This window comes from Phoca vitulina, unplaced genomic scaffold (genome assembly GCF_004348235.1).
Source record: "Phoca vitulina isolate PV1807 unplaced genomic scaffold, GSC_HSeal_1.0 scaffold14, whole genome shotgun sequence".
NCBI classification, from domain to species: domain Eukaryota; kingdom Metazoa; phylum Chordata; class Mammalia; order Carnivora; family Phocidae; genus Phoca; species Phoca vitulina.
Genome location: NW_022589717.1, coordinates 24,178,412 through 24,190,912, shown reverse-complemented (window position 1 = coordinate 24,190,912; position 12,501 = coordinate 24,178,412). Strand labels below are relative to the sequence as shown.

Here is a 12,501-nt window from a genome sequence, read left to right as displayed (position 1 = left end):
GCCACAAATTTGGTGGGGGTGTGGAATAAAAGGAAATTCTTATCTTTTACTGGTTAGAATGAAAGCAGCAGATGTGCACCCATGTGTGACTCAGCAATTCTGCTTTCATTCTGTATCCTAGATTAATGCCCTAGTATGTTCCTTGGGCATCATTCATAATAGCGATAAAGAGGAAACCATCCAAGTGACCATCAGTAGTGGAATGGATAAGTAAATCATGATATGTGCAAACAAATGAAACTTGCATCAGTGAAAATGAATTAACTTACGGTTACCTGTATTAAAATGATACATCTCAGAATTACAACACTGAATAAAAATAAGTTGCAGAAGGATGTGCATATCTAATTTCAAATTTACATAAAACAAAGCAGGTACTGTATGCTGTTTTTATAGATACATACATGTGGCCGTAAAATATATACATCTGAGAGGAAATGGTAGTCCCCCAAAGTGGGCGGTTCCCTTCTTGAATGAAGATGAATGGGAAGCAGGAGGAAGAGAGAGCAGGGTGTAACTCTGCCATGTTTAATTTTTAAAGATCTGAAGTAAATATGACAAAAATATTAGCATTTATTTACATTGTTAGTTCTGGATGGCAGATGCATAGGCTCCTGCTATTCTATGTGTGTGTGTATGTGTTTAAAACATTTACATAATTAAAAATATCTTCCAGATTATGGGAGACAAAAGACATACAATAATAACACAGAGAAAACGTTCTGTTCCATTATGGGTTCTACACAGGTGGCTTTCAGAGTTGAGATGAAAGGGATTTCTGCCAATGAGGGGAACCCAAGGATGCATCCTGGGAGAGGTATAGCAGTGTTGCTGTCCTACAGACTCCTGCCTGCTATCCATCACCTTTGGAAATATATCAGCCATCATGACCTCTTTCTCTGTTTCTTTGGCCTTTATCAAGTCTGTTCCTATTTTTCACTAATAGTCTCTTTTTCACTTATTAGATTCTGGTCATCATAAAGCAATAGTTATCAGCAATATGTCCCAAAAGATTTATTATTTTGAGAAGGAAAATCTTAAAAACTAACTGATGCTTTGTTTACTTCTCATGGAAAGAGACAATGATGACTTCTCTTGCTGTATAATATAGATTTTTATGGAAATATTTGGGGGCATCTGGGTGGCTCAGTTAGTTGAGCGTCCTCTTGGTTTTGGCTCAGGTCATGATCTCATGGGTTGTGGGAGTCTGCTTGAAGATTCTGTCCCTCTGCCCCTCCCCCTACCAGCACCAACACTCCTGTGTGCGCCCCCCCCAAAAATAAATCTTAAAAAAAAAAAAAATGGAGGGGCACCAGGGTGGTTCAGTTAAGCGTCTGCCTTCTGCCCAGGTCATGATCCCGGAGTCCAGGGATCGAGCCCCACATCAGGCTCCCTGCTCAACAGGGAGTCTACTTCTCCCTTTTCCTCTGCTCCTCCCCAGCTCATACCTGCTCTCTTGCTCACTCTTTCTCTCAGATAAGTAAAATCTTTAGAAAAAAATAAAAGGAAACATTTAGACTAGGTGGAGGGAGAGGATTGGTTAGTTGTCCAAGTGGAAACATGCATATATTGCCCCAAACTCCTGACATAGGAAATGTTGGGATTCAGAGCTGACAGCCAAGAAAGAATTCTTGAGACATCTTTGGTGCAAAAAGGTGGTTTTATTAAAGCATGGGGATAGGACCTGTAGGCAGGAACTGCTGCACTGGGGTCATGAAGAGTGGCCGATTATATATTTTCAAGTTGGGAGGGGGTTAGGGATAATGTAAGTCTCTAAGAAATTTTGGAAGCAAGGTTTCCAGGACCTGAAGGGGACCAGCTATTGTTAGGAAAAGGTCATTTATTACTGTCTAATATAACCTTAGTCATGAGACTCTTCAGATGTGTATCAGTGGGCCATATGCTTGGAGGACAATTGCCAACATATATCTAAAGGGTGTTTCCAAAGGAATTTTTATATATTAAAGTAGACTTACAGGATCCTGGGGAGTCAGGATAATGTTAAGCTAAGATTACCTTTTGCCCTTAGCAAAGTATTAACATCAAGGCAGCTGAGTTCCTAGAGGAAGGTCACTCTGTTTCAGGAACTTGTCAGTGGTCTATAAGTAGTAAGGACATTTACTTTTTTCTTTTGCCTTTGTTTCCCACATTGCTTTTTCCCTTTATCAGAAAGATTCTAGTCCAGGTTCTCAGGTTTCAAAATTTTGTTCAATTTCCTTTTTAAATGTGCTGCTTCAAATAGTTAACAGTCATGTTTCATGACCTCTGTAAGGGAAGTCCATGTGGAAATAAGACTGGTCATCACTGTCCCGTATTCACAGCATCTAGTATAGTTTGTCAAAATAGTTAAGTGTTTGGTATCTCTAGCTGAAAAGGAACAGAAGTTTGTGAGCTTCACCCCACATCACAGCGGCCTCTCTGCTCTGTGGATGATCTCACTATATAACACAACACGATCAGTCATCGTTACTCTTGACATAAAATAAAATAATGGCACACATGAAAAAGTTTGGTTTCCATGCTTCTGACGCATTGTTACAGGGTACTAGGAAATGGCATGGCAGTGTCGGTCTAGAAGCAGTTTAGCCATCAGTGTGAAAGGCATCTAACTTGTCTTTGGATACATATCTGCTCCATGTTGAAGCCAAAGGGAAACTCTGACTCAGATCTCTTATTAAGCTGCCTTGGGCCACCAGTCTGGGCTTGATAACGAACCTTTTTTTTTTTTTTTTTCCATTTCCTTTGCAGAGAGAAGATGCATCAGTCTGCCATGTATGAACTATGTCAGGGGATGCACCAAATCAGCCTTCAGTTCGTTCGACTGCAGCTTACCTTTGAAGAATACACCATAATGAAAGTTCTGCTGCTGCTGAGCACAAGTAAGTTGATGTCCACTTGTGCACTTTTTCTACATTGTCAAATAGTCTTACCTTTAAGGAGATTAGCCTATTTTCAGTGTCAGGTAGTTAGTATAAAAAAAAAAAAAATTGAGGCGGTGAGAAAAGGGCTTTGGTCTTTTGGTGAACTAAGTTACTTGGAAAGTATGAGGCTTTGGGTGAAGAAAGAGCATATTCCTTCATTTCTTCATCCATCCGACCACTAAATATTTACTAAGTGTCTGTTATATGTATAGTAGGATTAGGCAATTCAGCTACTACAAGGGTGAATGAGGTGCAGTTGCTGCCCTCAGCGAGTTTTACTATAAGATAAATTCAGAGATACTTTTAATACGTTGTGGAAAGGGATTATGCAATCATGATAGATAAAGAGTGTCACGGTGGCTCAAAAAAGGGAGGAGCATATTTAGTTCTGGGAGTCAGGGAGGGATTCATGGTGAAGCTGAATCTTGGCAAGCTTTGCAAGGGTTATGAATTGGTTATGAGGTCTGAGATGGCATTCCCATCAGGGGATGATGTGAGGGAGTGTGGAAATGTGGGAAAGCATATCCAGGCATTAGAACTTAGTTCTGGAAGACGTGTTTTACCCATTAATTTTTAAATTTTTTATTTCTGTATTCATTTAATTTTTCAAGGTGCATGGGGTGATGTTGGGTTGGAGAGGAGTGGGGAATAAGGTTGGGATGGAGATGGACCAGGATATTCAGTGTCTGTTGAAGGCACCTGACCTTCATTGGGTGGGCAGAGGAGTGCAGCACCGCAGGCTTTGAGCAGTGGGGTGACATGACCCAAGCTGTCTTCTGTGCCTTTATGAAAATGTATCTGGTAAACTGGATTAAAGGGGAAAGAGAGGGGGAGGTGGAGAGGCAAAGACAGAGAACTTAGCCAGATTAGAAGCACAGAGACCTGCTGTGAGGCTGTTGAAATAATGGCCTTGAATGATGGTGGTGGGTGGTGTGATGGACAGGAGCAATGCATTCAAGGAACAAGGCCAAACTAGAAGGGGAAACAAAATGGTATGGGTCAGAAGTCACACAGGTTTTGCACACAGAGAAATGGCTACGATGGCTGTGATACCATTAAGAGGAGTATGTTAATGTTGGGACTTGGAGAAGATCTGGTGGGGGTTTTATGAAATGAGTTCAATTTAGATGGGTTAATTTTCAGATGTATCCCAAAAGATGGGGAGAATTTGGGACTAGCACTCAGAAGACAGGCTTGGGTATTGAGACATAAACATGAAATTATCGTCATAGAAAATTGTCATCTAAACTAAAATGGTGAGTGGGGTTGCCAGGGCACAGAAAGAAGAGGAACGGTCCAGTTGAGCTACATGAAAGGAGGATGGCAGGGCTGAAGAGGCAGAGATGGGACTGTCAGAGAGGCAGAGAAACTGGGAGCCAAGAACTGATTTCCAAAAGGGGCATGACTAACAGCAGAGCTTCCACAGAGAAAGTTGAGAGCACAGAGAGAGGCCAGTGAGAGTTGACCATTAGGCCTCAGGCAGGTGCCCGATGGCCAGGGACTTGCAGATTGATGGGAAGCTTTTTTAGGCTTCTGGAACCAAGTATGAGAGTAGAGAAGTTGATGACATAAAGTGCCAGAGAGACAAGTCAGGACAGGATTAGCTTTGGCAAGGATGTTGAGCACTTCTTCCTCCGGCAACGGCACAGACATTTTCAAACTGAGGGGAAAGAATCTGAGCAAGTTCACATCAGATGAGAGGAAGACAAGAATGATGGCAGGAGGCAGCATGGAGAAGAAATCTCTAAGCCAAGTAGTGTGGCCACTGAGGAAACTGGGAAATGTTCTGGGTGCCAGGGCGAGTGGCATGGACTTCAAAGGAGGAGAGATTGTTGAGTGACCACCTGGAAGCAGAAAAGAGAGTCCAGCACATGCCCAGCCCTCCCCTTGGCTCATGAGTCAGGGCCGTGGTGGAAGGGGCAGTTTTCAGTAGAGTCGTTTGGGAGAAAGTGGCATTACTCACCAAGGTAATGAGGATAGGAGGGGTCAGAAGAGATGTTGTTTCCCCCAGAGAGGGACTGGGTCTGAGGAAGAGTTAGCCTGAATCAAGTAGTGACAAGAGCAGGAAGAGGAGATGCTATAGCGACTCTGGATAAGCATCTGCTTCCCAGTTTAGCAGCTCACGGCTTTTGAAGTGTTTGCCATATATCATCTAATTTAATGCTTAAAACAACCCCATGTTCTAAAGCTAACGAAAAGGAGGCACACAGGCGTTTTGTCCAGTATCCTCTGTGCATTAGAACTCAAAGCCTTGGCTGTGGCCTTCACGCCCAGTGTTGTTCCCGCTCTCCCCAGAGCGGGGAGCCAGGGGCCGAAAGGCCAGCGGCGGCACGTGGCTGCAGCAGGAGGCGCGGAGTGGTCAGCAGGTGGGACCCAGGCTCCAGCCCAGGGGGCAGACCCGCAGCCCGGGTCGGGAGGTGGGGCCAGCACCTCACAGCTGTGTTTTGTTTGGCTGGCACAGGTATTTTAGGTTGCTCTTGGCCTTTTGTCTTGTTTTATTTTCATTGAATTCGATTGCCCAAGGCAGGGCATGTTCTCTCCAGTTTGCCACAGGCCCTACCATTCCTCACTAATTACACTCAGCAAATCTCCTGTGGGGTCGTGGGCGCAACCCCTCATCTGCAGGGTGGTCAGAGCTGGACTCTTCCCCCCACCCCACCCCGCCCCACCCCCGCTCTCCCTCGAGGTTTCTGAAGTCCCCGATTTATCCTTTTTAGAATATAATTTTGGAACCAGAATCTTTAAATTCAGCGACAGTGATTCTATTCCCCTTTCCAAGCTATGTCATTAACCATTACTGGCCTGAAAAATGTTGAAAGTATAGATCTAGATGTAGATAGATCAGATGTGTGATAGAATTTAAATGAAAAATGCATGTGATACTAATTTTTATAAATTTTGACTACTCCAACTTAATTGGTGTCTTATCCTTTTAGACCATTTAATCAGCCTATAATCAATCCTGATATCATTTTGAAGCTACCTAAATTAATTTATTAGCTTCCAAGTAGCTCAGTACTTTCAATTCTGATTTTTATAGATGCAGGAAAAGCAAAATAAAAAGGCAGGAAAACATAAGTAAAGAGTTGTATGAGTCACAGAGCTGCAGGCTTTAGTAAGCTTATTTAAGCTTATTTTGCTAATATGTGATAGAATGTGTTAGAAGTTTTCTTCTTCTTTAGGATGTTAAATTGCACACCTGATGTCCAGTGTATCGAGAAAGTTTTTAGCAATGACATTGAGAGAATCTTGTGTTCTTAATGCTTATGGAGGAAAATAGATGAACCTCTACCCCAGTTGTCTCTTTGCTCTTCTCCAGCCCATAGATTTTGGATGGTTTCCAGCAGCCCTGCTGCATTTAATAAGTAAATTCAGAAAATCTGGGCAAACCTCCAAAATTTGAGGTTTTGCTTAAGTTCTCCTTATTTGTGGGTTTGTTTTAACTTCTAAAAAATCTGGCTGGGAAATTGGTACAATATATTTCAGTTACAGCAATAATATATAAGTAATATTTGACACAAATCATTTGTAATCTTGAGAATTTCTGATACAGAACTATCCATAAGAAGGTCTTTGCTTAATCTTAGCAGATACACCAAGTAGTAGTGAAATATAGTAGTGAAATTTATTCACTCCATTCTAATTTTAGGTAATTGTTAATGTATACGATGATCTCTAAATATTTATATTGAAAAGCAAAAGGTGTACTCCTTAATATTTTATAACTTAAAAAAATAATTGTTAACCTGTGTGTAGGCACTATCTGCAAAGTATTTGCAAACTTGCCACTTCTTTCAGAAAGTTTTAAGTTAACATTAAAAATTTTGGTAGACAGTAGGTCTATAGTTTTACTATTAACATTCTGGTTATGACCGTCCTTCATATTTTTTATACTTTTAAAACAAGGCTTTATTTTTAAAGAAAACAAACTATTTGTTATATAATGGATGGCATTTAACTTTTAATGTGAATGTCAAATATTTGAAACCACAGCTAATATTGTGGCCGTCTCAGGAATGCATGCAATTGCTATTAGGGGTTTATTTTTTCCCCCACAAAAATAGATTTAGATAAACCACAAATCAAAAGCCTCAACAATTAAACTCAAGGAGACTATTAACATAAGATGTGAATGTAATTTGTAAGATAATTTTTATATAGGACAACAGGGTTTAATTTGGAAAGAGCAGTATTCCTGGCTTCCAGGGTTCTCATAATAGTCAAAAATGTACTTAGCCATTCTAAAGGGCTGATGACCCAAGTAAACTATTATTTATCCCAGTTATGACAAATTAGCAAACATGCTGTATAATTAAGAAGTGAAAGTAAAAGCAGTTCCAAACTCAGAACATTAATTTCACAAGACGAAATTTCTTTAGGTCTCCATCTCCTAAAAATAAAGTTCTTAAGTAATTTTATTTTTCAGAGTTAAAGCATACACATAACTATTTATTGGCTATAGTGGAAAAAAGCAAACATGCAGATAGATTTTCACAGGGGATACTGTACACTCTGCCCCACACCTCCTTCCAGAACATTCCCAGCACAGGAGCGCCTTTCCTCCATAAGGGCTTTCACGTGTGTCCTGGGACAAAGCATCTCCTTTCAGCAGGCCACAGAGACATTTGATACGCTTCCAAGCCCTGAATCCCAAAATATTGTTTCTAAGTGAGATTTTTAAATTTGAAATAAAAAGCCAGCCACTACATAAAAGAAAACCTGATCCTTACTTTTTTACTTTCTCAAAGAAAAAGGGGAACATCGTTTATTCTCTTTGAAAGTTACAGATTTTTGCCTTACCTGCAGAGCCACTGTGGTGTTACTAATTGCACACACAAACCAGTGCACAGACCCACCGCCTTGTCGTCTGGGAGGCCACTGACAGGGCCCCGCTGGTCATGTGGTCCTGGTGCAAAGAAGATGCAAAGTGCTTCTCAGCCTGTCTGTGCTCCCCCACCCCGTAGATGGCCAATCTCCCCAGGTGTCTTTGATATTTGAATTTGAATATAGAGATGTCACTTTCTAATTCTAGCCCCAGCTTAGGTTGTCCGTGGCTCTTACAGTTTTCCTGGAAAATCAAAGGATATTTTCCTACCTCTGAAGTATTGGCAAGTTAGGATTCCTAAAACACTTCGATGACAGGCCACAAGGCAATGTAACATTGTGGTTAAGAGGCAGGCTTTGGAAATAGACCTAGGTTTCTACCCCTTCTCTGCCATTTATTTGTTGTGTCCTTGGGCAGAATTAAACCTCCAGTCTCCAGTTTTGTCATCTATAAAAGGAGAATAATGATTATGTCATAAAAAATTAATATATGCAAGATGCATATTAACATACACCCAATAAATAGCAGTTATTATTCTATTGTATGTAGATGTAAACAAGAATTTACCAATAGATAACTGCCGTATTTGTTCATAAATGCAATTAATTAAGATTCAGTATCAGTCTAAAAGTGTGAGCCAAAAAACCTCAAAATATTCTAGGCCATTTAACTGCTACAATGTCAAAGCTGTTTTCCATCCTGGGGATTTACATGTCTGTATTCCTTAAACACAGTTCCAAAGGATGGCCTCAAAAGCCAGGCTGCATTTGAAGAAATGAGGACAAATTACATCAAAGAACTGAGGAAGATGGTGACTAAGTGTCCCAACAATTCTGGGCAGAGCTGGCAAAGGTTCTACCAACTGACCAAGCTTCTGGACTCCATGCATGATGTAAGTAGAGCCTCTTGGTGCCTGTTACATGAGGGATCAACAATCACACACTGTTGACCCAACAAAACTGGAGAGGTGAGGAAGAGTTTTCAGGGCTTTGGGAAGAAATAGGGATAAATTATCCAGTGGGAGGCAGCAAGAGTTGAGAATTGATTAGGAAGGAAGTTTTCTTGAGATCACCTTTGAAACAAACCCCATGTGAAGTAAAAGGTGTGGCTGTCTTCCATTCTGAGCAGGATGAGAGTGGCGTGGACCATCATGGCGAAACCCCTGTGTCCTGGGCCAGGGAAGGCCCTCAGATTTGCTACACGTGTCAGATCAAGTTTCACATTTCTGCTTACAATTTAGGAAATGTTTGGTTAATAAAAATGTTTGCTTTAACATTGCATAAATAGTGTCCATCTTCTACAACTGTTAATCTAATAACCCAATCTTTCCAAAACATTATTAGTGGTCCAGGGCCAACTTGGATCATCTCAGTCTTTGCCAAACTTTGAATCCTATATTCATTCTTCACAGGAGACACCTTTCTTGTCTTATGTAACTAGAGAAAGTAAATTCTGAGCTTGTTTCTAAATTAATCAATTATAGATGCAGCTGAGGTGTTAGCAGTTTTTACAAAATATCGAATTGGATAACTTGCTTTGTTATGTCATTTGAAATATGCTTCTTGTTTCACTTTGCGAGCAGTTTTCTGTAGCTCTGGCTCAAAGAAAAAGTTGTACATAGTCATGCTGATTTCGTTTTTTATGTTTGTGAAGTTTTCATACTTTCTTTTGAAAGATTTATTGCCCACGTTCAGCCCATATGATTTGTATAAGAAATCCTTTTTCAAATATTTCTCTCTTGTTCAGAAAAATGTTGCCAGGCGCCATGGCTAGTATTATACTAGTATTTTTATTGAAATCATGAGTCATCCTTTAAGATTTTGTTTATGCCAGTGGAATGTGATGATGCCTCTGTGGTTTGATAGATAAGGAATGTCACTCGCCAGTGTTTTACAGTGAACACTCGGTACATATCACATTGATTTTGCTTTCTCTCAGCTTTTCATATGGTATTAAGTCAAATTCCCATGAGGTGAATTCAGTGATAATTTGGCTAATTATCAGTGGCCTAAAGAGCATGGTTTAATAGAAAATCGTGGGACTAAGAGACGATGGCAAATGCAGCTTTAGAGAGATCACAACCCACTTTGCTTTCCACAACTCACACAGAGAAAAAAAGAAACTAGAGCCTGGGGCAGAGATCCCCTATATGAGAACAGGCAGCAGATCTACTTTCTTCGGTTGGCTTGTGGAAAGCCCGTTATAGTGGACTCAGAATGGGTTCTTGGGTTTTTCTTGATGAATTCTCTTATTTGTTCAAATGTATGGACAGGCTTAAGTGCAAAATCAGAATTAGTATGTGATTGTCATCACCGCAACATATGATAATAGATAATACACTTTGAGGCAATTTGCGTGTAATGAGACTGGCAACGGAAGTTAAAACTTGATTTTCCACAGCCTCTCAGAACCCCTGTGCCTTAAGCAGAGTGGCCCTGGGGAAACACTCGAGTCCACACCAGTGGTCTGTGTGTCAGACTGTCCTCACCCAGCTGGTTTTTTAGTGCCATGCTTGGCACATGATTGGAACTCAATGAGTCCTTACGCAGAGGACTAGATCATAAATGATGATATTCTGCAAAATTCCCCAAGGCAAATCTCAGTGTCTTCTTAGTATTTTTTTTATCAAGGTATAATTGATACACAATAAACTGAACATTCTTAAGGCATACATTTGGGAAGTTTTTCACACACCCATGAAACTATCATCACCATCAAGATAATAGACATATTTGTGACCCCCAAAATTTCCTTGTTGCCTTTTTTAACCTTTCCTGCTACCTCCTACTCTCCAGTTGTTTTCTGGCAATACGGATTTGTTAATACATTCCAGGGTCTCATATACATGGAATTATGCGGTATATAGGTTTTTTGGCCTAGCTTTCTTCACTTAGCATAATTATTTTGAAATTCATCCATGGGAATGCATGTATCACTAGTTCATCCCTGCCCTTTGCTGAGTAGCATCCCACCATATGGATATCCCACAATTTGGTAGTCCAGTCACCTGTTGATGGACACTTAGATTGTTTCCAGGATAGGAACTGATACAGATAAAGCTGCACTAAAATGTGTATACAAGTCTTTGCATGGACATTGCTTTCTTTTCCTTGGGTGAATAGCTGGCTAGTAGTGGAATGCCTGGGTCACATGGTAGGTGTGTTTTCCTCAGGAGACTGCCAAACTCTTTTCCAAAGTGGTTGTCCAGTGGTGCCTTCCCTTGAGAAGTGTGTGTGAGTTCAGATTGCTCCACAGCCTTGCTAGCAGTTGGTATAGCTAGTCTTTCTAGTTTTAACCATTCTAGAAGCGATTGCTGGTGTCTCACTGTGGTTTTCATTTGCATCTCCCTAATGATCAATGATCAGTGATCTTTTTGTGTGCTTATTTGCCATCTTTATGTCTATGAAGTATCTATTCATCTGTTTCACTCATTCTTAAAAGTTGAATCATCTGATTGTTGAATTTTAAAAGTTCTTCAGATATCCTAGATGCAGATCCTCTATCAGATTTATGATTTGCAAGTATTTCCTCCCAGTCTGTGGCTTATCTTCATTTTCTTAACAATGTCTTTTGAAGAGCAGTAGTTTTCAATTTTTTATTAAGTCCAATTGATTGTTTTTTTTTTTCATGAATCTTGTTTTTAGTGTTGTAACCAAGAAATCCTTGCCCAAGCCAATGTCACAAGCTTTTTTCCTGTTTTCTTCTAGAGATCATTATCCTTCATTGACTGATACGGAGTGTCTTGAAAACCACTTTTTAGGGGCGCCTGAGTGGCTCAGTCATTAAGTGCTGCCTTTGGCTCAGGTCATGTTCCCAGGGTCCTGGGATCGAGCCCCGCATCGGGGTCCCTGCTCAGCGGGAGGCCTGCTTCTCCCTCTCCCACTCCCTTTGCTTGTGTTCCCACTCTCGCTGTGTCTCTCTCTGTCAAATAAATAAATAAAATCTTTAAAAAAAAAAAAAAAAGAAAAAACCATTTTTTTAAATGTTTTGTTTTTTTGAGAGCATTTTTGGTTTTTCCTTGTGGAAGGGTAGATCCAATCCACCTTACTCCACCCTGGCTGGAAGGAGAACATTCTTTGGGGAATCACTGCAGTCATTTTAATTCTGAAACCCTTGTTTTAAATTATCAAAAATGTTTGCACTTAGAAGTAGCCTAACAGAAGCATCTTGAATGCTCTATTTATATTCCTATTCCAGACAGAACATTGAAAAATGCATTGTAAGTCTAGAGGGACCTTTCTAACATTCACGCTTACTCAGACTTGAGACTGCCTACGGCTTTTTCATTAGAGTAAATTAGTGAATCAACATTTGTGGAATTTTCTTCCAGGGAATAAAGAGCTAACAATGACTGGCTCTGTACTCAAGCCTAGTTTTGGTCACCTTGTGGAAAAAGAGCATTTGTGCCTAAGGTTCACAAATGTGAACCCTATGAGTCAAACCAAAGCTCTGCTTAAATAGCGTGCATAGTATGCCACCCCTCAGGACACATGTCCATATCTCAGGACATGTGGATTTCTCCCACATGGTGCACACATGTGTTGGCAGAACGGTGCCAAGGTGTGTGAATGGAACATTCTCTGAAAAAATAGATTGGCCAGTTAAGTATTTGAATCGGTCAGCAACTTTAATGAATCATAATCCCCCTGAACATCGATCTTTCCCCAAAGAATGTTTCAAAGAAAGCAGCTGTGGTCAGGCTGCTAGGAATAGATGTATTTTTGCATTGTAAATGTTTGGGTGTTATATGCAAGG

General features: G+C 40.5%; 1 protein-coding gene across 3 annotated transcripts in view; it reads left to right on the top strand.

Moving 5' to 3' along the window:
• The window catches only part of NR3C2 (nuclear receptor subfamily 3 group C member 2), a 327,865-nt gene that overhangs the window by 284,040 nt on the left and 31,324 nt on the right, over positions 1-12,501 (top strand). For all 3 annotated transcript variants that reach the window (XM_032412962.1, XM_032412961.1, XM_032412960.1), the window contains exons 7-8: positions 2,749-2,879; positions 8,481-8,638. In XM_032412962.1, coding sequence (XP_032268853.1) covers positions 2,749-2,879; positions 8,481-8,638 — 289 coding nt within the window. The remainder of the gene's footprint in view (positions 1-2,748; positions 2,880-8,480; positions 8,639-12,501) is intronic.